The sequence below is a fragment of the Aptenodytes forsteri genome, unplaced genomic scaffold, assembly GCF_000699145.1.
Source record: "Aptenodytes forsteri isolate BGI_AS27 unplaced genomic scaffold, ASM69914v1 Scaffold320, whole genome shotgun sequence".
In the NCBI taxonomy this organism is placed as follows: domain Eukaryota; kingdom Metazoa; phylum Chordata; class Aves; order Sphenisciformes; family Spheniscidae; genus Aptenodytes; species Aptenodytes forsteri.
The window spans coordinates 3506698-3533334 of NW_008794890.1; the positions used below are offsets into that span (position 1 = coordinate 3506698).

Sequence of the window (26637 nt, forward strand, 5' to 3'; positions counted from 1 at the left end):
AAAATGGTTTTGTTTGTGCCTAGGAGGCATGCCCTCCACATCAGAGGAGGAATGGCCACAGGGCAGTGGCAGATAGTAGACCTACTATCCTGCTTGCAGAGCAAACTAAACACCTTCCCAGACTGCTCCATTCACATGGCCACACAAACCAGTGTTTCCTCCTCATTACTCTTACAGATTATTTAAGTAAAAAGCTTCAGAGCGGAAAGGCTGCTTTGTATGAATTTGTCAGGAAGAACCAAATAATGTGCACAATAACTGAAATAAGCTAGAAAATTAACCTCTCCCCCCACCACTCCCCCACGTCCCTTTGAGATGAACAAAAAACACCAGTTGCCTCTCCAGAAGGCACCAGCTAATTAATTTCATCTCCCAGCTCTTGTTTTATCAAAACAAGTATATTTAGCAGAGGCTGCCTGAACAAACAAGTGACAGCGGGAAATTGCCCGTGTGGTCCTAATGCAGACGTGAATCAGCAGAAGCAGGAGACGCATGGCAATGCAAGAAGGAGACTTCTTCATTTCTTTTTCTTTCTCATATGGTTAGATAAAATATGAAAAGTATCGTTACACTTATACCTACTTATCATCATAGAAACATTTTCATTTATTCTAACATACACATGTGCACACACGTATTCCCAAATTGGAAAAGCAGCCATGAAGCCATTTAGAAAAATCATGAAACTCCCAGCCCATCAAATGCCCACTCCTCACTGGAATTTCAGTCACCAGAAGAAATAAATCTGTGAAATGGAATATTGCTGAGGTGATTTGTGACTCCTTTCTAAATGGTCCCTTCAAGCGGACTCCCCATCCATTTGAGAGCAGCAACAAATTTTGGCCTTGGCAGCAATTTGGCTGCTTCCAACCAAAGTAGAAAATGGGTAATGCAGACTGGGGGGGGCTTCCAGCGCACCTCCAAACACACAGGACAGAGCTGCACACTGTGAAACTTCTTGCAGAAAACCTCACGAACACACTGCGGTGCCACAGCCAGCGGTGGAGATGGATCCTTCCTCTCTCACCCTCCAGCCCTGCCTCTCCTACTTTGTCCTTCACCGCTTGCTCCTTCCTTTCACACCACATCTCTCATCCTTCGCCACACAGCGCTCCTGCTCCTGAATGAAGCCCAGAGGAGCCCGAGCTGATCATCCACTTTATTTTCTTTGGAAGGAGTTTGACGGCCCAAAGGGATTCCTGACAAGCATGATGCTGCCACCATCACCAGTAATTGCGTCTCTAGCCAGCTCTCACCCACCAGGAGACTGCGAATGCACAGAGTCACTCAAACAAGGCTGCCATGTCTCCTGTCACCAGGCTCACTGGGGACAACCTACCCACGTTACAAATGATTGCTATAAATACTTAATGTGCGTTCCTCTAATCCCTTTGTCAGAGCCACAGCCTCTCTAGACCAGGGTAATGCATTTCAACTTTCAAACAAAGACTTGGTAGTGGCACGCTGGTGGGGGGATGTTTATAGATGTTTAATGGTCTTTTTCTTACAATCAAGGTGCTAGAGCACTTAAGAAAGGCACCACATTTTTGATGGGGGGAGAAGAGGGAGAACAATAATGATACACCAAATACAAGAGGAAAAACTGTTAAACTGCATGCAATTATCAAAAGACACTAAAAAAATCAAGTTTTATTAAATACCTTTTACTATTTAAAAATAACAATTAAATGTGCCTGTGATCAATCTGAGCTTTAGCTGCCTGTAATGACAACTGTTTTATAGGTCCAAGGAGCTTACACATTATGAGATATATATTTTTATACGTTTTTATTAACGGTCATCCAAAATCTGAAAGCTTCAGCATCATTCACAGAACTGCATAGCAAGCACGTTCAGCTACGATACTATTTGTATTGTCTGATGAAAGAAGGGCTTGAATAACGTTTGTTTAGTCAAGGATAAACAGTCCTGTGGAGCCTGCAGGCGGATGCAGGGAAAGACAAAGTCGTGTAGCGCTTCAGGCCTGCAAAGCAAGGGTTGTTGGGAAGAAACGCAGGTAAAAACCAAACTGTTCTGCAGTCTGGGTTGCACTCAGAGGGCTGCCTCATGTGCCCAACATACTTCACGAGTAATCATCACGCGGTTAGGGAAACAAGTCCTGAGGTTCAAGGACCTCTTGTTTCTCAAACAACCATGAAAGAAGGCATTGATAAGGAAGGTTGGTCTCATGCAGAGATGCTGTTCCAGTGGGTGGGTGTTAGTCGTCAAAGTCGATTCTGATCGGGCCACCTGTCAGGATGTGGTTTGCCACGTGACCAGATTCCTCCTCCTCCTCCTCCTCTGTTGCAGCCGACCTGCGCACCCGTCTCCGGCAGCCCTGGGCGCAGCGAGAGCTCTCGTCCAGCGCCCCGCACACAAGGATGCGGCAATGCAAGAACACCTCCTGGAGGGTGGCGAGACAGCAGGCCAAGTCAATGCACAGCTCTGGGAATCAGACTGGCAGTGCTGCCAGCTCTCAGAGAGCACAAGTGACACGATTCCCACGGTACAGTCATTTCTGTCCCCGCATCAACAAGGTCCGTAACCACCATCGCCATCCACAGCCAAATTGGCTGCTCCATCTCTTCTTACGTGCCCAGGAAAGGGCACGTTTTCCAGAGTGCCTGGCTGAGACCTCAGAGCATGGCATCTGTCTGTTAGCCAAGGGCTAGACAGGAAATACGAAGGCGTGAAATGATCCTCCAGAGGAAGGGAGGAAAATGCCAGGATTAAGCTTGGAGGAGCTCGCATGGACTGGTAGGAGCTGCATGGTAGGAAGCAGGCCAAGAACACATGAAGCCTCACAAGGAAATGGACTGATAGAAACGTGCGAGAGAATTTGACATGAGCTGAGAAAACATAAAGCTAGGAGACTGAGGGGCAAAGGAGGAAAAGGCAGGTTGATGAGGAGCTAAGACTGGTAGTTGAGGGGAGAAGGAGAACACAAAGGGCAGAGACAGCTGCCTTTTCTTTCTGCATAGTAAAGGCAGACAGTGACAGGATTGATGCTCCTTGCCCTCTAAATGACAAGGAGAGTAAGCAAGATCCCTGCAAGCAGCGGTTAGGGAAGCAAATATTTGTGAATGTTTGGTCAACAGTGAGGTTTGAAGCAAAATCCATTGTACAGGCCAGGAGGATGCAGGTTGGAGGTAGCAGTGGCAATCAGACAGCCAAGCGAAATTTCTGAATTTTGAAAAATCTCATCCGTTTTAACCCTACTGAGGCTCTCCAGGAGATGGAGAGACAGCTTTATGCCTTTTGGAGCAAGTGGCATTGGCTGAGCATAACAACAGTGACTGAAAGACCTGATTTCTTCTAGCACAGAAGAGAAGAGCTATTTGCATTAGGAAAATGGCGTTATCCTTCAACTGTCCTCCCACTACAAAGCTTCTGCCCCAGAGTGCCACCAGCCTGGATGGCCTGGTTTCACATTGAATTAAACAGTATGGTGGCCTTGTATCTGGAAACCTGGTATCTGTACTCACAAGAGCTAGAGAAGGTATAAGGTTGAAGAGATTCAAAACTAGACTGTCTTGTTTTAAAGATAGGACACTGTGGAATGTGCCTAACTGCCCGGGTTTCTGTTTGGTGACTGGGAACGCTTTTCTCGCTCAGTGTACAAGGGTCCCCTAAGACTATCCTCGAAACAACAATGATTTTAACCTGCTATGGCGTTGATGTTCCACAACTGTCCTTCATATTTTATTTAATTTTAGTTTTTTTCATGACTGTCTCCTAAAGTACCTGTGTCAGGCTCCTGAAAGACACAACTGCTGGGACAGGCACAGCAGCATCTGCCTTGGGCCAGGCATTCCTCTCCTTTGCACTCTAATACAGACAACTCTGTGCTGAGACTCTCCAGTTAGATCAGGGCTGATGCAATGTCTAAGAGGTGGGTTTTGAGCTTACCTTGTTGTCTTTGCCCACGAACTTGAACACAGGAACCTGGAAATGCTTGGCAAGATGGTCCTTTGACGTGTACTGTTTCACCGAATCATCAGAAACGCAGCTGAGGAAAGCAGAGGGAGAGGCTTTAATGGGTTTCCCAGAAATGGAAAAAGAAAGAGAAAAAACATCCCAGCCTATTTAACCAGAGAAAGGAAAGAAGGGCTTGGCTGTCTCAAGCTAAGCTACCATCCATGTTACTTCCTCTTTGGCCACAGGAGAAAATTCGGGAATGATGGGGAAAAACACCAGCGATGATAATAGCATCTCCAGACAACGAACAGCTCAGCAGCAGAGAGCTGGCAGGACGTGGTCCAGTCCCATCAGCAGAGGGACTGCCAGAGGGCTGCAGGCAAGTTTGTCCTCATTTCACCTTCCTGTGCAACAGTCTGCAGTGATCAACAGAACTTTTATACGGTATATAATGTACTATGTACTTTCTGTATACACATATATATGCACATAAATCACACTTAAAATGAATAAGCTGTTAGCCACATTACTAAAATATCACGAATGATATTTAAGAAAAAATCAAGATCTACTTTGCTTTACATCATTTACATTTTTCTTCCTGCTGGACTTGATCGGGCAGCTCAAATTCACTACAGCTAAAATACATAATTTCAATTTCTCCATCACTAGCACTACACAGTCATGCAAGAGGTCACAGAACTGCAAGAAAATAAACTACTTTTATAACAAGTTGTATTTCAGGTGCAGTCTATTTATAAACTATTACAGCCTATTTAGAGTTTGACAGAGAAACAGCAAGACAAAAAGTTACGGTGACTTGATATTTACTGCTGCCTATTGCAAAGCTTTAGGCATTTTTAGAGGCCCACATGCTACTTTTATATTGCACTATAATGCAGCTTGTCCTTTCTAGCAAGTTAATTCCAGAAATGTGGACTTTGCAAGATATTAAAAAAAAAAGAATGGTGGTGGAATACTCTTGCACAACCTTTAGCTTCCATCTTTACACCAGAAATATGTAAGGCATTGTCAGAAATGCTGACATTTGGCATGTTCGATTATCAAACAGCAGCAAACCCCACATCTATATAAGAGGTAATGGTGTGACAGCTGAAAGTCCTACTCTTGCAGCAACCTTTAGCTTCCATCTTTACACCAGAAATATGTAAGACATTGTCAGAAATGCTGACATTTGGCATGTTCGATTATCAAACAGCAGCAAACCCCACATCTATATGTAGCTCTGCTTTCACTAGAACACGTATTTGGAAATCTCTATGCTGTTCGGCTGAGTCGGCTCCGTGGGCGGCAGCCTGCTGCAATCCTTCCCAGAATCACCCTTCTGCTACGTGCAATAGAGCAGTGTATGTTCATGGGAGCACGAAGCATTCATCTGATCCTAGCATTATTTTCACCACCATGTATTTCTGTAGCTTTTCTCAGCCAGTGGAGGTCATAGTCTTAAGGGATATCCCTGTCTGCAGCGCTTGTCTAGTTAACTTGCCTGGGAGGCAAACATAAATGTCATCCAAGGGGAGCTAATAAATTAACACTGTGTATCTAGAAAAATTGACACAGATTCCTCCCCCTTGAGGCCAAACACTAGATGTTACTAAGTTGCTTAGGATAAAATTGCTTTTAAAAGTAGCATTCCTGAAGGCATCTGATTGTAAAGAATGACAGTTAAAGACTTTTCATAAGTGACTGGCCAAGCTTTGAGGCCATAAAGTCAACTCATAGGCATGTCCTCATTTGTGAGCATAAAAACTGCGATGCTTCTCGGACACTGGCTCAAACTGACTCCTAAATCCCAGGTTCTCCAAAGGTTCTCCACACTGGTGGCAAGAAACCTACTGGTTTGAGGCTAGGGAGAGGGAAAATGGAAGAACAACAAGGAGGAACCAGGGATACGTGGAGCCCCTACCATGCCCCTAAGTATGTCTTACGGAGGGTTCCAACAAATGCATTGCGGCATGACAAAAAGAGCTCAGAAACCTCCTGAGTCACGGGGTCAAGCCCTTTCGCATTGTGCATGGAGCCATACCTCATCCCACCCTCCTAGGAAAACCCCAGACCCTGCTTCCCACCTTGGAGAGGTGAGAAGCGGGCAGGGAGCACAGGTGTGGAAGGAAAATGAGTGACCCTGGTCAGGATATGGTGAAAATAACCCTTTCCTGTGCATAATGTGCTCAGGTTAGGGGAGCAGAGAGTGGCTGTGCCATGAGAGCTGAGCTCTGACCCTCTTATTGGGGGGTTGCAAGGTAGAAAGGAGGGCTTGGAGAATAAAATAACCACCTCAGCCTACAGATGAGAGGCAGCCCGAGGTGTAACGAGATGAGCCTTGCAATGGAACTATCTTAACCACGTCATGCTTAGATAAATCGCAGCTCCTGACCCCATCAGATTACAACAGATTGCCCTCAGTGACGTGACCTTGCTCCAGATGCCCCAGAGAGCTGCAATGTTTATCACCTATGCAATTTGTCAATGCCTTTATTTATTTTTGTTCCGAGAAAGAGCGAGAACAAGATCAGAAGTGGGAGAGCTGCTTTGGGGCTGGCTGGCTGGGCTAGCAGCAGTATGGGGTATTACAGAGACTGCGGGGAGGGATCTGGGAAAATCCTGATTTCCAGCGTGGTCACATCAGCACAGGGAGAGGGTTGAGGTGTCCCACAGAAGAAGGCTCCCACCTCTTGCTGACTGGAGATGGCAGGGAATTAGCAGGGAAGAAAGCAGGAGAGGGAATTTTCCCATCCATCAGTCTAAGGTATATCCTCTCAAATTTAAACAGCGTTTCCCTCTGGAAGCTGCAGTTAACTCCTGCAGATCTGATCCTACATAATCAAACTGATTTAAAAATCCCATCTTTATTGCCGTGGGCTTTTGGGGCTGGGTTGATGGAAGGAAACTGGGTTATTACAGAACTGTTTGGAGCAGAGACAAATCAGCAGTGTATTTAGCTAATTTTACTTTTTAATTGCTGCGAGCACACAGAGAGACAAAGAACTCCAGTTAGCTCAATAGCACATCGTTAGCCTTTGGTCTAAGCGAGTGGTCCAATTTAAATACAGCACAATGTACGGGGGCTGGCATGTCTGGGGACACTGGGGCCCGCAGTGACAGCTGGAGAGCGGAGCAGGCGGGATGAGGCTCCAGCCAGCCGGCTCCAGCCCACTTCTCCCTTCGGTGAAGTTTTAATGCCCTCTGCAGGATAACAGTACCAAAGGGGCTGCTGGTGCCATAAATCCTCCAACTAGTGCTGTGGTGAATTCAAGAGATGACATTTTCTGCCTTCTCTGTTCGGCTCAGGTTTTGGCCACTGTTTTGAACCCCATCATTTTCACTCATGGTGGGAAATGAATGAATGTTTGGAGCCTTGACTCTGGGAAGGGTTCAAAGGAACAGCCAAGCCAGGGAGTCAATAAATCAATCCTTCCATTACAAATCTGCTTATAAACCCCAGAAATGTCCAGGCACAGAAGAACTGCAGCCTAGGATGGAGGGAGAGCAAGCTAACGCTGAAACCTTTGTCAGAAGGAAATTAAAACAGTATTTTTGTGTACTGTACTCTGCAAGACCCTTCTGCTACAAGACAATCACATAGGACTTTTCATCACCAGCTGTAACAGTGGATGATTTAGCCTGGCAGCTGAGGAAATAATTGTTGTCCTCATTAGATGGTTTGGCAGACAGAACACAGGACTTATGTGAGCACAGTCCCTTGACTGTTGGGCTATGACACTTGGGTATGTCTTAGATATTACTTTGGTTGGACTTTCCTCCCTAGAGGATAGCAGACTGGCTCCCAACTGGAACATTTCCACAGCGTTGTCTGGTTAAGCTGCCAGAGTGTTGTTAAGTGTTGCAAACACTCCACAGCAATGTTGCACCATGGCATTGTCATGTTAGCACCCAAACAAGTGTCTGAAAACTGGCGTCCATCTTAGGAGCCACAGCAGAACCCACAGCAATGCCCCCCAAACCTCTGACACAAAACCTGTTACAGTGAACCCACAGATCCACCCTGAGTTTTTCACTAGCATATCCTGGAAAGATCACTAAACCCAAATGCCCAGAAAATTACAGCCAAACTGAGGGACCCTAAGCTTACTGTGTTGACAGGCATCAGAGAGACAGCAAAGCAAGGGGAGCTCCTGGAGCTCCAACCAGGACCAGCCATGGAGTCATCTGGCTCGTGCTATAGTAAGGCCATTATGGGAAAATTAAAAAACTTGCTCCAGTTGCTGCAGCGGCTGCATGGCAGTGGCACATAGCCTTCGAGGGGTTGTGCCGATTGGTTTGGCACTCTGCAGGCTGGCAGAGAGAGGATATCAGGAAGGACATCTTTTCTACTGGAGCCAACTCAATTATGCACAAAGCTAGTTACAGGGAAACATGTCCTGTAAAGGCTGCACTTGGAGTAATCTCTTTCACCGCTTCCCAGTGTTTCTCCCAATCACTTTTGATAGGACAGATGGTTTCAGCTTGATGGCCTGGCTGCTGGCGATTGCTAGGAACACAGCAGACAGGCTGCTGTGGGGAAGTGATAGTGTTTCCTGTGTCACACAGGCAATGCAACTTGGCCCCACTGCCAATTCCCGTCTAATAGCCAGCAATGGAGGGAACTCACCCATCTTGAATCAGGTAGTACTTCAGGATCTCGTCGATTTTTGAGGTGGGAGTGGCAAAGCAGCTCTCTACCAGTGTCTCTAGGCCATTGACATGTACCAAGGGTTCAATCCCAAAGTACAGAGAGTCCCGAAGCTTGAGGGTGGGAAGAGCACCCCTGTAGGGTTCATCAAAGTCTTTGTCTTTGAAGATCTCAAGAGTGAAGGGAAAGATGCCCTGGTTGCGGCTCATGATTTCCAAGGGTGAGTTCTTGAGGTTGGGCACATAACCTTCGGAGATGGTGTACTGGCGTGGGAACTCACAGGTCACCGGGATCAGCAGCTTGCTGGTGCGGACAATGATGTCCCCATTGCTTCCTGGAGTCTGCTTTGGCAAGCCGGTCACCAGATTGGTGGCAATGATTTTATCACTTATTACCTGCAGCAAAGAAAGGTGTTTGAGGGAAAGGGGAGATCATTGAGAAAGACTGCTCTGAGTTCTGACTAGCAGCTGAGTTTACCTTTTTCAGGAAACTTAGACATAAACTAGCCACTGAAAGTACAGCTTGTGAATTTATATGCTGCACCCAGAATGATGTTCATCCTTACCTACGACCTAAGGGCCTTTATCAGTTTGCTGTCAACTTCGATGCACTGTACTCCTGCATGAAGCAGAGGAATTTCCTTCCAATTGCTACCCATCTGCTAAGATGAGCTCTCTGGTTCCTGACCAGTTGCCAGTATAACCTTTGAAACATTATTGGGGGACCAGATTCTGTCTCAACAGGAGGGTGAAGAGTGACACCACTTGCACTTTCTGCACCCAAAAGATGGTGAAGCTGCCTCTGTGAAGCGCGGGGTGAGCAGAAAACAGTACCCATGCTGACAGACACACACCACTGGAGAGGAGACGGGACAAGGTCTAGTCTGAGTCCAGCTGCACAGCAACACAGGAAACTGCTCTGACGGTACAGCTGAATCAACTTTATTCCCCAAGTAAGCCATAGCCAAGTCCCCAAATCTGAGAGATCCCAAGAGACAGGACAGCAACAGCTATACATACATCTACAACAGTGCCGCAGGACTTCAAGGAGAAATGGATGTTGACATGAGTGCCATTGGATACTCCTTTGCAGGAAGTGTTGATGAGGGAAAGGTCCAGGCCTCCAACCAGGTCCTTTGGGATGCTCACCTCAATAGAGCTGGACTTGCACAGCACTGGAACTACAAGAAAAGTCCCCAGAATAACAGTCTGCACTACAAAACTATCAGGGAGTATCAGTGTCAGGGAGGTAGGGAAGGGCTATACCAATTACTATTGGGGGAAAGAAAGGGCAATCATATGCTACATTTATGATACTATCTAACCATAGTAATCTAACTACCTATCTTACATTCCCACCTACACAACACAAACCTCCTGAGCTACCACTGCCCCAAATTCTCCTGGCGCAGCAACACCACAAAAGATGATGAAGATGACTGCTGCACTCGCAGCAGAAACTTAGCTATGCAGTATTTCCAGCTATACTTAATACTCAGCACAGGTCTGATAGATATCTCTTGCACTGATATGTCCTGGGAAGAGCCTTTCCCAGATATGGATATCAAATTCACAACGCCCCAGGCAAAGCCATTTTTTAAGACCCTTTATCAGGTTTTACATCAAACCCAGAACATGTCAAAACAAGGCAGAGTAATTCCATATAGATGTCGAGCTAAAATGGAAAAACATCAAAATGCCATAATAATATTTTTATAAGCAATAAAAGCAGCTCCGACAAACCAACCCAATTAGCTCACTCATTCCACCTCCTTCCAACCTTTGAATTGTAATAGAGATCTCCACGTGAACTTTTTTAAATTAAAATTTCATTACATAAGAAGTGGAGACAACATAGAGATTGGACAAAATGAAAAAGGAAAAACGACGGAATAATCTTCAATAAAAAAGTAATTGCTATATATATTCCCTGGGTGTATATGTATCTATTCAGTCAGATACAGGACAAGCATACTGGTGTATATATTCTGGTCTCTTCTCAGCTAGAAAAACAAACCCCCTCCAGAATTTCCATTTATCATATTTTAAAATCACATGACAAAACTTTTTGCAAATATACTAGTTCCCCAAGCTTTTTCCTAAAATTAATTACAGTCCCAATCCTTGACATTCATATGATCTGCCTTCCCTTAGTTTCGATCAAGTTAATTATATAATCCAGGATTCTAGATCTTGGATACGAGGCACGCTGCTAAAACATGTCTTTTACGCCCCTTAAAAAAATTCTCATGTCCCAGCTAAGGTTATTTGTAACAGCTACTGTGTACCTGCAGGGAGTATTTTTTTTATTAAAAGTTAATATTTTCAAGGTGATATGCTAAAATGTATGCAGTGTGCCCAAAGCAATGTGGTCTCATAATGACATTGCTGGGTTAGAACAGAAAATTAAAGAACTAAGAATTACCTTAACTTTTCCTCCATCAGCAGTAGAAGGCAAGCGGGAGTAACCGAGCATGTCAAATGGCAAAGCTTACAAGGAGACAAAGGTACTTCGAGAACACAGTGCAATGCAGAGATGAATATCCCTTGGAGAACTGATTGGCTCAATTTGGATTTAAAGCTTCACTGTTCTAGTGACTCCTTGATGAATTAGAAAATGTAATGCTTTTATAAAGGTGTAATTCAGGGCAGAGAGTTTGGATCACAACTGCAATTCTCCAAAGTTCAGGACCAATTTGGTTGAGGCTATGTCTGTTTCTAAATGTCTTTGATTGGCACAAAGGGGAAGAAAGAGGAGACACCTATTTAACCTCTGCTCTGGCACTGCAGGAGTTGTCTGTGTGCACTCCACCACCTGGGCATAGAAACAGGCGGAGGAGACCTGTGAGCAGATCCACTTTTGATTCAAGCCAACTCATCACTGTTTGGGAAAACACTCTGGGAAACTCCTTATACTAACCATCTCAGAGTAACTGGTAATGTAATTCAGACGACCCTAGACATTTGTACACAGAAGAGTAATCAATACTGAGAACAGTGTTTCAGTTCTACCAATTTAACAGTGGTGCTGCAAGCAGAGAGACTGTGTGCATCAGCATGATTCAGCTCTGAACAGGCCTGATACCCCCAAGACAGACTGCCAGCAACAGCATTGTAGGGGGAGCTGAAAAGGAGCTGGCAAGGTAGCCATGACTATATGCTGACATGTTATTCCAGGGCAAGTGATGAGGTCCCAACTGCCAGGACTGAGATGCACAGCAGAAATGAGTTATCTGCGTGCCAAGGAATCCTTTTTTATTCACAACTTCTTGCATCCGTTCAGAGAGCTGCACTCTCCTGACTTGCTGTCAGCATCCATCTCTTGCATCCCTGCCCTGGGCTCACCCCAGCCTGCGAGGCTCCTGAGAGCCTCACCCCGTCTTTGCCGGTCAGACATTTCAGTTCTTCACCCTCATACACCGCAGAGCACCTGTAAGTACTGGGAAAGCCTCCTCATTACCACTTTAAACTCTGCTTTGCACCAATGCCCGCAAGTACCCTGACCCTGGTAGGAAGCTTCTGTGGCAAGTCCAACTCTCATTTTGCTGTCTGCTATTGTTGGCACCATGTTCTTGTCCAGCCTGTGGCTCCTTCCTTGGCCTTTCAAAGTACAGCTGCTTGGAGCAGGGGCTATCCTTTTGCACAGACTGTTCAGTAGAACAGGCTTTCTGGTGCTGGGGAGCCCTGAACCACTGCTACAAACACAAATAAACTACACCATTGTACCCTGTTTAGCTGCACACAAGGCTTGGGCATGGGAGAGGGGAGAAAAGCATTTCACCATCACGCATCAGAAAGAGATGGGGTACTAGGATGGTCTGCAAAATTCCAAGCATTTCATTAGCTGGTATCTTTGTGGGAAAATTGCAGCCAAGGCTGTGATTTCTGTAGAAAATTATTAATGTTTGTTCTGAACGTAGAGACAGTGCAGGGGAGGGTTGATAGGCTGCAGATCCAATTGCTCCAGGCAACTGTGCCTGCCGTGCACTGTTAATTGTACCACTATAAACCTGATTAGATGCCATAAAAAATTGTGTGGTACAGTTCCAGATATATTCTGTCATATCTGCTCAAAATTGCAGACCACTGCGTGGGGACATAAATTCATGAAATGCAAAAGAAAAAGCAATCTCACTTTATGAGATGCCATATCCCGAGCCCCAGCTTGGCACCCAGCAGTGCTGCTGCTCTCATTAGCAGCCTCAGAAGAAGAAACACTGGCTGGGAAATGCATGGCCTTCTAACCCTGCTGGGGTTGCCTCAGGGAGCCAGGATTGAAGAACTTTGCTCTTTTTTGGCCTGTATCCATCGATCAGACCTTCAATCAGTAAGTATAATCACAGCTCTTGGAAATCCCCTTCTCCTCCTCCCCACCTGGCTCTGCTGGAGCAGTAAGCACTACTGAATCCCAAGTGTGCAGTGCTCACCCCTGAAAACTGTGCCCTGCATTTCTAAAAAGCTTAAAAAGCAGAAATTTAATCAAGTGGAACCATTCCAACTTCCTTTCTGAGGCATACCTGCCCTGCCAGCCACCATGAAGTCTGGATCCATTCTTCTAACTGATGTCTGGGCACTTTGTAACACATCAGACTACAGGAGATTCTGAGCACACCAGGTAACACCAGCTCATTGGTATTATCTAAAGCGCAAGTGAATTAGCCCATGACAGACTCCCTTTTATTGCATTTTAGATCCTGCCCTAGCTATGGCCTGAGTCCAGCCCATTAGCAAATTCCCATGGAAATGTCTGAAAGCAACCACACAGGTTCTTCATGGGGCCACCAAAGCAGAACACAAGCAGAGAGCTATGAGGTCTGTCTCTACCAGGGCAGTACCATGCCTTCTCCAGCTTTGTGCTGAGCCTGACAGGTCTGAGAAGTGGCCAGGCAAGTCAAATGAGGCCCACCAGAGAGCATTACCTCTGCCTTTCACAAGCCCACATAGCTCTCCTCAACACACAGTTTTGACTGAATGTCCCTTCAGCAGCAGATCATAGTAGACATCATCTCTGTAAGACACAGGCTGCACAATGCTTTCAGCACCTCAGGGGCTCAGCTAGCTGTGGGATTATGAGACCCAGAATAATCTTGGGTGCAAGACCTGGATTGTAAGAAGCCATTGCATGAGGAGCTACAGGCCCTCTGCTTAACTCTCAATGCCCTCAGGACCTTCTCCCTGATCCTCTGCTCCCTGCACTCACTGCTACAGAGCTAAACTGACCCCTGGGAGCCTGGATGTATTTGCAAAGGAAATCTCGCTCAGCTCTTGCAACCCAAAACAGGGAACATGTTTATTCCATGTGCATGCTCCATGTGCGAGTGAGTCTGCAAGAAGAACTCCCTGCATACAGGAATGGAGTAAAGTTCAGATGGAAGGTCTTCCAAGGATAGCATTGCCCTTGCTTTTATGCAGCAGAAGCAACAGTCAATTTTCAGATGCTATCTTGGGCACTTTTCCAAGGGACAGCAGAAACACCTAGTATCAGAACTAGTGCCCTGCTTCAAGACATAGGAATGCTTACCGGAATGGCTACCGAGATACTTGGGCAAAAAAAGCCCTTTCTCTTTAACCCCATTCTTGGAAGGGACTGAACCACTTTAGCTGAAATTTTAAAAGCCCAGTTTGAAGCATGGAAAATTTCAGTTCTAATAGCATAAATCTGTCAAAGGCCTACACAGCTAAAGCAGAGCAATATAATGGGAGATGTTAAGCAATCTTAATTGTAAGTGAACACTGCCAAAACTGCCTGTGATACAAGATGCACCCAGCTGGGTCCTGTGTCTCTGTTCTCCTGCCTGGTTAAAAGAGCAATGTCTCCAGGCTCTCAGTTTTGGATGATCTGTCATTAATGACAAAGCTCCATTAACCAAACTGGAAAGGACAGACTAAGGGAACACAACAAAAACAAGAAGAAAAGTTCCTTCAGACATACTTCTGACTTCCAGGGGACAGAGGCTGTGAGGGAGATTTTGTTGACCTACCTTGGCAAGTGTGGTTGTCTTCTGACAGAACAAGTCCTCTCGGACATTCACATTGGTATGTGTCTTCCACTTCAATACAGGTATGGCTGCAGCCTCCATTGTTATTGTGACAGCCTTCAATTTCTGGAAAGGAAAGGAAAATCAGCGCACCCTGCTCCTCAGGCAGCTGCGTGGCAGCTACGCAGGCCCCAACATAAACTCCTGGCTGACTCACAAACAGTATGACCAACACAGAGCTCAAAGGCAACAGCACGGTGAGAGCTTGCTTCTAAGAAAATGCAGTGGAAACCTATTTTTAATTGTACAATTTCCCATGTTTGTCATTTCACCATGAAGTTAATGAGAAATTCTGTGAAAAAGCTTACAGCATGTGATTTAATTTGGTAACTGGCATACATAAGAAGGCTGAATAGGCAATCTTCAGCTTAGCCCTCTGTAACTTCTGAGACGTCCTCTTAAACTAAATTTTTATGTTGTTTCTTACTTCAAAAAGGTGGGAGGAAAATCCTCTTAAAACTTCTACCATGTGGAACCATACTCACTCCCTTAGTCATAACCAGAATTAAAGCCCTGAGATTTGCAGGGGAGGTGTCTTGGGGAGGACAGACTCACAGGTAGCCAGCTCCTGTTCCCATCAGGGAACACCACAGAGAAGATGATGCACTCTTTGCCTGTGGGTTTCCCAGCTGTGATGGAGGTGGGCATACTGGATTCCTGCATTCCCTTTGTAGGCTGAGCATGAAACTCTGCTCGTAGGAGTTTGTTTAGCAGGAATTTTGTTAGTTTGTCAGTTTTAGGCTTAGAGGTTGGCTGCCCTGAAGTGCATTATCACAGGGACAGAACAACACAAGTTCACAGTGTAAGGTTGATTCCCCTCCTAACTTTCCCCCATTCTAAAGTGCAGAGGAGAGAGGGCAGCACAGGTAACTGAGGGATGTCATGCCTTTTCTGACATCTTTTCTGTTCAGGTGAGGCAATTCTCTGAGGATCTGTGTTTTTGTGTAAAACTTATTCCTAGCCACTACAGCTGCAGAAAAGAGCCTGACAGGTCATCAAAATAGATTTTCAAATCTTCAGAATGTAAGGCAAGTAAGGCCATTTCTGGTTGTTGTTGGCTTTCTATTATAAAGAAAATAACAGAGTATTTTAATTTAAAAAAAAAAAAATAATCTTCACTGCTTAATTTTTTTAACCCTTTGGGATGAATACTGCTAGATGTTCTCAGTAAAACAATAGTACATGTAATATAAACAAATAATAAATACAAAATATTTCTCCCTAAGCCGGCCATCAGAAATGACTGTTTTCACTGAAACGTAAATAAAAGAATAGAGATCCCCTTCTCAACCCTACACATTGCATGGAAAACAACAGCCTGAACACTTGTCAAAGTAATAGGTAAAGCATTATAAGGGAAATTTTGAGATACTCTTAACCCTACTCAGCCTCACCAGCTCATGTAATCAAGCTAAATCTCTTGCATTTGTTCTTTTTAACAACAGCTGTGAGGTAGCTCACAAGTAAATCACATACTCTAATGGCTCACAAAGCTGAGGGCACATCTTTAGAAATAAAACTCTCTAACAAGATTGTAAAAATCCCCAGCAGCACTGTTAAACTCATGAAAAGCACCATCCTTCTTACAGAAGGGGAAATTAAATGATATATCAAAGGCCCTAAAATCCAACTTCGGCAACAGCAGAAACAAACGAGTTTCCAAGCACAGACTATTCCAGCCCTGTCAGAAGAGTGCAGTGCTCAGGAATAAAAACTGCTATGTAGCACAGCTGGTTTACGTGACAACCCACCAGCTCAGTGCTGGTTGTGGAAGGGACAAAGCCCACAGATCACTTTCGGCCCCACACAACTTAACAAGTACTTAAGGAGCACTCTGCACAGCAGCTTTCCCCAGGGAAGTGTCATTGTCTGGATGACTGATGTTTTATTAACAGAGCTGAGAGAGATTTTCACAGAAGTGAGATGAAACGTGCTTTGGTATCATAGAGGGGGAAAACAGGGACAAACACTGCAGCTTGGAGCCATCTGTCAGTGAACCATACAGAAGGGTGGAGTCCAGCCCAAAAATACAATGGCAATCCCTCTCTCTCCCTGCACCACGGATGTCTACCACACAGCAGCTAATGAAAGGTTGCATGCAGGCTGCAGATATATTCAGTTCTGGCAATCAGGTAGCTCAAAAGTGAGGCACGTCTGTAGCTATTATTCTTGTCTGAAGCCCCACAGTATCTGTGAACATACAACACAGCAGCTTTGCCTGTGAGGGGCCACGGTGCTCTTCACAGCTGACCACAGAAAACATCAGGCACAAGTCAGTTTTTGCTGGGTTTTCATATTTCTGCTCAAAGATGTTTGTACATTATTAGTGACAACAGATCAAACCTACAATTTAGTCTTTAAGCCCCTGCTAAGCTACCAGTCTAAACTCATCAAGGGTTTTCAACCTGGCTGTGCCACCACCGGGAAGTAACTGTAGCAGCTGCACACAGCAGAGCCCGCAACTAACTACTTACAAAAAGCAGTCAAAATGTAGCCCTAATGTCAAATCTAGCTTCTGTTTACAGACAGGCATCCCCTCCTCCTCAATCTCTATCCTGGGAGGCTAAGCGATCCTCATACTCTAGTCTAATGTCATGACATTACCCCATACCTAATGCTAGCTGTCAAAAAACAGCAGTGCTAAATCTGCCCCCACACAACTGTCATACAAATCTCCAGAGCCAAATCCCAGCAACTCCAGCAATAACTATTTCTGTCTGGACAACCAATCTTTCAGATCCACTGCTGCCTCTCCCTCCATGGAGATAAATACAAGCAAATCCTAACAGAAATGAACAAGGCAGGGAGAACACCAAGGAGACTCTTCTCTGCTTGATTAGAAGGGTATTTCAGTAACACCACCACTGGCAAGCACAGAAGTGATATGAGTGACATTTAATCCCAGCTGCAAGGAGCCAAGAGAGAACTAGTGCTGCAAGGGAAGGGGAATGATTTATATCTTTTCCAGCAGATTGTGATAGCAGAAACCTCACCTTCACAGGTTTTCCCGTCACTTCCCAGTGTGCGCCCGATCCCGCACTCACAGCGGTAGGAGTTCTTCAGGTTAACACAAAATTCACTGCAGCCTCCGTTGTTCTGCTCACATTCATTTTCATCTGCAAAAAACACACTGTCAGAATGTGCCCCCTAGTAAACACACGGCTGGCAAAAAGCGGCTGCTACATGGGAGCGCTGGTGAGACCGTGGACTGGCTTTCCTAGCCTCATGACCTGGATCAGAGCAACAGAGATGAGTGACCCCACTAAATGCTAAAGACCACTAGCTACTGACAGTAGCAGAGTGTTTTGCCATGCTGCGTCTAACTCAGGAGCAAAGCAGACCTGGGGGGAAAGACAGCATGCACACAGCAGCCATTTCAGAGTGAAGATGGACACAGTCCCACTAGGAAAATTCCAAACCAGTTCCACACACTGAGGGAGCTCATGTTTTCATTTATCTTCTCATCCTAAACTATTCTCCACTCACAAAGACATTAAAATGAAGTTAACATGACTTCACTGCATGGTAAAACTAGGTGAATACCAGAATCAGTAAAAACTAAACCCTATCTATTTTTGTATCACACCTGCTACTGCTACATGTGGCCAACTACCCTACAGCGATTTTAAATGATTCAACCCTTATTTCAAAATAAAGACACAAGAATGAAAAACAGCTGTAAACATATAAACAAAGCTGAAATCAAACCAAAACATTTCAGTGAACCCCATGAAGCTTCCCCAAGAAAAGTCATGACATAAGAAATTTCATCGTTTCAGCTTCTTGCCCCAGCTCTGACTGCTCCCTGTCCCGGAAAGCTCAGGTGTTCTTGCAGAACAGAAATGTCAGCTCACCATGGTGAAATCTAACCTGGGCGCTGGTGCCGCAGAGGCCACCACAACCATTAGCTGCTCAGACACTCTGTACCAAAGATGAGATGAAGAGCTCAGTTCTGAGCTACTCCCTCTGAGGACTCAGCTCCTCACTGCCCCGCGACAGCCCCCCCTGCTCTGCTCTGCTCCTCTGCTGCCCTCCACAGAGCTGTGGCTCCTACCTTTCCAGCTCAGAAGAAAGAGGAGTGCCTGAGCTGGCATCCCACACTCTCTGGAGCGGACTCTGGATAAAGGTTGCAGAATAACCTTGTAATAGGCCTGGACTGAGTTTTTCTAACCTAAAGCAATTTACCCATGAATAGCACCTGTGTCACGTTTCTGTGCTGGCTGCATTCAGCTCTAGATTAGAGCCCTCCAGGGTGCTGAGGGCCTTTATTGGGGAAAAAGCACAGCATATGCTTTTGAATCTCTTGGTAAAGCTCTGAAAATTCCTCCTAATTTGCTCTGTTTTAAAGGCTAAAGTTCCTCTATGTCTGTCTTTTTTTTTTTTTTTGAAAGCTACTTTGTTCTCTGAGATTCTCATTCTTCAGCCTGATTTAATCTCTGCGTGCAAAAAGTGAATCAAATAGAGAGGAAGGGACAGTCATTGCTATTGCTGAGCCACAAAACTAACGATTTCTCTTAGGCAGGCCAGAATGCTGAGGTTATCAATCAAGGTTCACATGGGGTTTCACTAAAATAGTTACCATTTACTACATGTCAGAAGCTTAAAACCAAGAAAAAAGGAAAATACCATTTTAAGACACAGGTCAGAGATGGGCTCTCTTAGGTGTAAGTGGTCCCATACATACACAGTACCCACAGCTTGCAGCTGGTGGTGTTGCCTCCTTCCACAAGCGACATGAATAGCTCTGAAATTCCTCCTAATTTGCTCTGTTTTAAAGGCTAAAGTTCCTCTATGTCTGTCTTTTTTTTTTTTTTGAAAGCTACTTTGTTCTCTGAGATTCTCATTCTTCAGCCTGATTTAATCTCTGCGTGCAAAAAGTGAATCAAATAGAGAGGAAGGGACAGTCATTGCTATTGCTGAGCCACAAAACTAACGATTTCTCTTAGGCAGGCCAGAATGCTGAGGTTATCAATCAAGGTTCACATGGGGTTTCACTAAAATAGTTACCATTTACTACATGTCAGAAGCTTAAAACCAAGAAAAAAGGAAAATACCATTTTAAGACACAGGTCAGAGATGGGCTCTCTTAGGTGTAAGTGGTCCCATACATACACAGTACCCACAGCTTGCAGCTGGTGGTGTTGCCTCCTTCCACAAGCGACATGAATTGAGTATTTTTAGCCAAAGAAATGGCTGGTACCCTGCTTTGGGAGGCAGGAAGCACACCCAGGAGACACACACAGACACCTACCTTTTCACACATGTGACAAGCTCCACACTTCCCCATCTAACAATTAAAACTACAGCTGCTTAAAAACAGGGTGAAGAGGGAAAGGGCTACTGGCAAAGGCATAGAGATGCTGTTAGAAGGTCCTAGAGCTTGGCTTGGTCAAGGGCTGTACCCAGCAATTCACCTTGCTGGTCCTCCAAGTTCACACAGCAGACCTGTCCCTGCTCTTCCGCACCAGTGACAACCAGCACCTCTGGGACACAGGCTGGTTTTCTTGAGACTGGGTGGGGAGAGTGCTGAACTGATTTTAACCGTGGCTTAGTCCAACATGGATCCAGGTATTCAAGAGGTCAAGGGCAATGCACTGAGTTGGTGGATCCATGATGGAAAGTCAAAGACCTAATCTAACCCCTAAGTAAGTTTGCAAATGAAAATATAACTTAGCATCAGCAGTTCTGATCTGGGATTCAAAGCATATAATGTACTGAAGAGAAGTCAGTCTAGCACAGGGAGGTTCACAGGCAGAGCTGCTTAGCATTACTGCAGCATCTTCAGCCCCCCTCTTAAGGTGAGCTGGGAAAGGAAGAATATTCTCCATATAGGAAAGGCTAACACAGATTTGTTTGGTTTCTCTGGAAGGCCGGCAAGGTTGCTCTCAGATATGTGATTGAGCAATTACTCAGCACAACAGAAAGTCATTAGAAAGATGAGTGAGCCATACAACAAGAGAGGCTGCAGGCAGGTAAACCAGTGTGATCATTACAGCTGAGGTGTTGTGCCATCTGGTTATCATGAAGAGAAGCAGCAGTGCACAATTCCTGCCCAGCCTGGCTGTGAGGGGATGAAGGCAGTTCCAGCACATGCAGACAGGCTCAGGACTCCTGCATGCCTCCCTGCTGCAGGAAATCCTGTCCTGCGAGCCTGCCACATATTTATTGAGTGCTGGTGCTTGTCAAGGGCACTTTTGTGCCTGGAAGTCTTGCAGAGAAGCAGCCAATAGATACTTTTAATTAGCTGAGAGAGCTAAGTCAGGCACTCTCACCCGCAGAGATGTGGAGCTGCTTTAGCAAAACCGTTCTGTAGAATCGGTGTGAGCAAGTGTAAATCTGCAGCAGGGCCAGGCTGCTCTCTCCACAGGTTGTAACGACTGCGGCCCCTACCCTGATGCCCACAGACATGAGGAGTGTGAGGAAAGAAACCACCCATGCCTGCTTTGTCAGCTATAGTCCGTATGGAAGAAACTCATCTGCCACGCAGCATGCTGGACCAACTCTGCTCTCAACTTCTCCACCAAATCAAGCCTCAAAAGCAAAGATGAGAGGGCACTTCCCCTGAACGCTAGCACCCCTTCCTCCCTCCACACCACCTCTTCCTATCCATCAGTGTGGCTCTGCAGCACCCTAACAGCCACCCCTTCCCAGTCCCTTGCATTGCCCCACAGACCGTCTTCTCCCTAAGAGCTTGCAGCCCAGGTGCTCTCCCCCTAGCACCACACACAACCATAGCCGTCCTCACCTCAGGGGTTCACGGGGATTCCCTCACAAATCCTTGAAGCCCATGTTTCCTGCTCTGTTCTCACTTACAGCCTTCCACCTCCCTCCTGGTCATGTTAGTCTCTGCCAGTGCAGTCACCAAGTGCCAGCCCCCTGAATACCACCTTGTCACGCTGCCTAGAACCACTGAGGCTGTGCTGTGACCTGCAATCCTTTGGCTCTCCTGAAACCCCAGGCCCTGGACAATGCCCCACAAGGGCAGTAAGTATGGTGAAGCTTAGTGGCTAGCCCTACGCCAGCCAGCAAAACTTTTCTTGGAGGAAAGAGGCATTCAAGAGGGCAGGTGAGAGGAAATCTCTAATCACAGACTGCACAGCCGTTCCTGAATACCAATGAAGCTGTACCGTGATCTTGCAAAGAGATTCTGCTACTGACAGCAAAGCTGCTGCCTTCAGCAGCTGGACCATGCAGAAAGCAAATCTAGCCTCTGTACATGCGTAGCTCTAGCAGCACCAGAATGTATTCAATCATGGGATGTTGTATCTCACCCTGCGGGGAGAGATCTGGAACCACTTACATGTTCCCCCCTATTCTAGGCAGCAAGGGGGAAAAACTCCCCTCAGAATACTTTTCCTTTTTTATACTGCTTTGTAAGATGATGGATTGAGATGCAAGCAATGAAACAAAGGGGAAAGAAAGCATCAGTAACTGACACAAGTTATTTCCACCCTTACCAAGACATGTCTGTCCATCAGGTCCTAGTGTTGTCCCCAGGGAACACGTGCAGTCACTGGTGTCCAGGCAGGAGCCCTGGCAATCCACCACATCACAGATGTCATAAAAATCTAGGGCATGGCAAGAATGTTGTCAGCACAAACCACTGAGCATGCAATGAAAATACCGTATTTGTACCATCAGCTTCACACCCTATGTTTAGTCCATCAGTTACAGACCTAGCCCACATTAGGAAAGCTGAACTACTGAAGCTGATGAGAAACAATCTAGTTTAATTACTGTAAGTCAGAGACGCAAATTTTGGCTTTGGTAGCATGCCAAGACAAACCACCGGGCCCACAGAGAGCATTAAATCACTGCGGCCAGGTCAGCTACGGAAGATTTCCGCTAGCTGAACAACGGCTAGAATTCACGGAGATGAAACAGTCTAATTGATCTCTTATAGACAGGCCACCATCTGCACTGCATCACCTGACACGCTTCTGGGTAAGAAAGCCAGAAACCAGTCACCACCTCTCCCAGGTATACGGATGCTCACTACCTCTCCTGCATCACGGGGACGAATGGGTTTCAGAAAAGCGATTTCAGCAGTTACTTACGCCCACAATATGCATGGAAACAAACGCTAGGCTTGGTTAAGTGATACACGTAGTACCCGCCCGGACACGCCTTGACGTCAATCGTGGTATTCCAAAGGCAGCAGTTCCCATTGAAGCTGGCACAGGCTTGGCGTGGGACGATGCCATCCGACTCTCGCGGGTGGCTGCCATTCAGCCAAATGGGAGCATGGGTGCCACAGTGGTTCTCCGGGATGCAGAAGGTAGGCATAGCATCGCCAGCCATGCCAGTGAAGCGATACCACTCCCCATCGATTTGACTGTCGCATGTCGGCTGGCCATGGGAACCATTTATCTGATGATCTGTGTTCCTCCAGGGCTCATTCAGGCTGATGTAGGCAGAGCAGGGGTCCAGGGCTGAGACACATGCAGCAAGAGACAAGAGAGAACATCTGGTAGATATCAAATCAAGTTGTTGGCTGATAATTGCAAGGAACGCAAAATAATTTCTTTTTCTATTCTTAACAGAATCATTGTGATAGATAGAGATCCTCGGGGAGAAACAGCGATACCAGCTAACTAATTGCCTTATGGAAAATTCTGACAGCTCGGCTTAAATGTCTTGGAAGAAAAAGTAAATTAACAGAGCTCTTACAACATTATGCAATAGTCTGACTTGCTGTTTAGCTGCTGTAGAGTACAACAGGGGGAAAAAAATGTAATATAAATAAACTTGAGGTCCAGGGAGTGATTTTGCCATAGGAAATATGTCCTGGGAGCACTGGATCAAGCCTAGGACATCCACCCTTTGGTCAAGTGCTAACTGAGTACCTGCAAGCCCCTTCTGAAGTCTGGTAACTCTCCCACAAGCCTTGGAGAAGAGAGCCAGATTTCAAACAGGTTATGCAGCCTCTTTAAAAAACCATCCATAGTCCGCGTCAGCCCTCACAGTTGAGTTGCCATAACCACAAGCCAGAGATCACCTTGCAAAGTATCAGTTAAAATGTGAATTGCAAGATATGCAACAGGAATGCTACATTTAAGGTGTACAGAAAGAAAATATTCCATCTCAATTATTAGACCCCTGTATAATTTTAAGTGATCTCTAAGCATAATTTATCAGCTCCTACTCACTTCAGGGTACGATTTTAAACTGCTAAATATAAGAACTGCTATCCCAGGTCACATGAAGTTGATCTATAGCCCAGCAGGCTGTCTCTAACCAAGAGAGTATGTTTAGAGAGGTAAGGTAGGAGAAAGAGACCCTGCTCCATTTACCTGGGGTTTTGTTCTCCACTGTCTTTCCTATTTCCTTTTCCTATTTAAATTTCTATTATAATAGGAATTTTCCTATTTATATTTCCTATTATAATAGGATTTTCCTATTTATATTTCCTATTATAATAGGAATTTTCCTATTTATATTTCCTATTATAATATTTCCTATTTCCTTTTCCTTTTCCTATTTTGGCAGCCCCCTGTATTTAAAGATCCACTTAGATATGCCCTGGTCTCCTTCAGAGACTCTGTCCCCCACTTCCCTCTGCCAAATGCTAACCACCTCTACGATTCACAGTATCTGTTGTGGTTTTGTGTGATGCTGCCGCCTCCCTGCATCTGAAACAGCTTCCCCAAATCTTTTTATTTGTTATCTTAAAATCTAGAAAGCATGAAGGTCTGAATCAGGACTTTCTGGGGAGCAAAATGTTCAACTCTTTACACAGTCTTCCTTACAAGCTCACAAACCCTCCTGATCTCCACAGGAGATCAGATGTTTGTGAGTGAAGTGAGTGTTTGTAAGGGCAAGATATAAACACATGGACCTCCTGGTATGTGCATGTCTGTTCATGCAGTGCTCAAGGAGCATGTCCCTTTTCAGAGGCCTTTCTGAACCTTCTGCAAACAATTAAAATGTAAGAACACCATAGGGAGGAAAAAAAAAAAAAAGAACTGAAGTGTTCATTACATTTGAGTTTTCTCCTAATTAACCCTGATTTGGCAGCTTCCTCACTAAAAGTCCAGAGGTTTCATTTTCACTTACATTTAATACCTGATTAAGCACCACTTACCAGTGACTAGCTATTCCCTATTAAGCAAAATGAACGCTAATGCTGTCTTGCATAAAGAAAATTGATTACCATTTGCTAGAATTAAGCTAATAAAACCAATCATTCTGATTAAATGCATTAGACCGGAATACCCTCTACTTTCCAGACCACATTTCTTTTTAAGTCCTAAAATCGCGCCCTCTGTTTTGTTTAAACCATAGGGTGATGCAATTCGGGGGGGGGAGACATTGTTTCTATTAAATGCTTTGGATGCAGACAAACCTTCTTGGTTCATTATTTTGATCTGCTTCACTGACTTTAAAGTGGGAGCTACAAGTGCTTCAGAGAATGGACTTCAAGTCACCCTTATTTAGCTGCATCCTCTGTAAATATCTGTCTCACTGACATGCTATCTTGTACCTTCTCACAAATATAACATCTTTCTTGACAAACATCCTTACACCATCCTCAGCCATAGATATATTTTGTTTGGCCTCAAATCCAGCATAAAAGGCAGGAGCAGCTACCACAGTCATGAGTGCGCTGCAGAGCTGCAAGCTGGCACAGGGAGTGCAAGTCTGGGTTACGAAGGGAATCTCTAGTGTCATAATTCGTGAGATATGCAGAGGAGCAGATTCACTCCCACCGCAAGCAGCCCCTAGTTCTGAGCAGCGGAGAGGGAACCGCAGCAGGAACCTCTGATGAGATTCGCCAGTCAATCCCTCATGAGCTCTCCATTTCACCTGCCTCTCCTTGCCTCCCCTTACCCACAGACAGCAGCAGCACTGTCAAATCCCATCCTCCAAAAGCTTGCTTGACTTCTTGCAACAGGAAAACATGGGTCCTGCCTTTGCACACAGCTGAAAAGAGCTTCCTCTGGGCTTCCCTCAGTATAACTCACTTGGGTTCCACAAGATGATTTGGTATGGCCTTAGAGTGAGTCACTGACTAAGATGAAAAGGTTTTTGTGTTGTTAAAAGCCAAATGAGGTGAAGTGAGGAATGCCCTGTCAGCTTCCCAGCTGGGCAGCACCAAAAATACACACACTCTCATTAGCTTCCATATAGTATAATTAACTTTATGAAATATCCTTTGTAGACCGACTCTGAAAACATTCATCGAGGGAGATCACATTGTCTCCTAAACAGACAGGAGATAATTTAAGGACAAAAATTACAGAGATGAACATGCAGCGGCTCAGAGGGAGCTGGAAGAAGGCATTTCAGGGGAATGGGGTAGCACACCCTCCCATCTTCCATTTCTTTGAGAGCTTCAGGCAGGAGTAGGGGGGGAGGCAGACAAACAGAAAAAGCAGACAGTGCTCTTTTGATCACTGCAGACCCTCACGCCACCCTCAGACTGCCAGGGCTGCCAACCTCCCTGCAGACACCAAGCAGTCTTTGGCAGCAGAGTTTACTGAAAACTAGTTTGAGTTTTTAAGAAAAAACCCCACAAAAATATAGAAGCAACCAATCAACCTCTCATCTCTTCTCCCCAAACAACAAAAGCATGGGGCTTTTGCACAAGACAAATCACTGTCTCCCGCTCCCTCTGTTTTTCACTTTTCTTGGCTCAATTTTTCTCCTCCCCAGCACACTTCTTGCATGGCCTGAGCAATTCAGCCTGACAAGCATTAGCTATGAAGTAAAGCTTGTCAATTTGTAATCTTGATGATATCATTAGTTCTCCAGCTGACATACTAGCATATATATTGGATGACAAATCAGGCTTTAGCAAGCATTCATAAGCCCACCATTCTGCAGAGAGATTAATCCTGTGTGTATTGTGTAACTGGAGATCTCTGCTCTGGCACAGCTAAGCACTGAAATGAGCAGCACTGCATTATGACACTAAATTCAGTTAAGATTTGTCAAAGAAGCAGGTGAAAAAGTAGCATAATATCTACTCATAGAGTCTCTCCTCTGAGGGAGAGGAAAATCCCAGTGTCTTGGCAGTAGAGATTCT

General features: G+C 45.4%; 1 protein-coding gene across 1 annotated transcript; it reads right to left on the bottom strand.

Annotated features, from left to right (window-relative positions):
• Positions 1–2034: 2034 nt before the first annotated feature.
• OIT3 (oncoprotein induced transcript 3) lies at positions 2035–25208 on the bottom strand. The gene is made up of 9 exons (XM_009275090.2): positions 25079–25208; positions 22667–23041; positions 22067–22177; positions 17603–17725; positions 14553–14675; positions 9592–9752; positions 8552–8967; positions 3910–4009; positions 2035–2404 (listed from the first exon to the last, which is right to left on the bottom strand). The coding sequence occupies exons 1-9, from the start codon at positions 25206–25208 to the stop codon at positions 2219–2221; spliced, it is 1725 nt and encodes a 574-aa protein (XP_009273365.2). The 3' UTR covers positions 2035–2218.
• Positions 25209–26637: the final 1429 nt, after the last annotated feature.

Excerpts from the sequence above, each read along its gene's own strand:
- OIT3 (XM_009275090.2), bottom strand. The coding sequence starts at position 25,208 with ATGACTGTGGTAGCTGCTCCTGCCTTTTATGCTGGATTTGAGGCCAAA. Across the intron at positions 17,726-22,066 it reads TGATGGACAGACATGTCTTG|ATGAAAATGAATGTGAGCAG; the intron begins GTAAGGGTGGAA and ends TGTTTTTTGCAG. Across the intron at positions 14,676-17,602 it reads TGACGGGAAAACCTGTGAAG|AAATTGAAGGCTGTCACAAT; the intron begins GTGAGGTTTCTG and ends TTTCCTTTCCAG.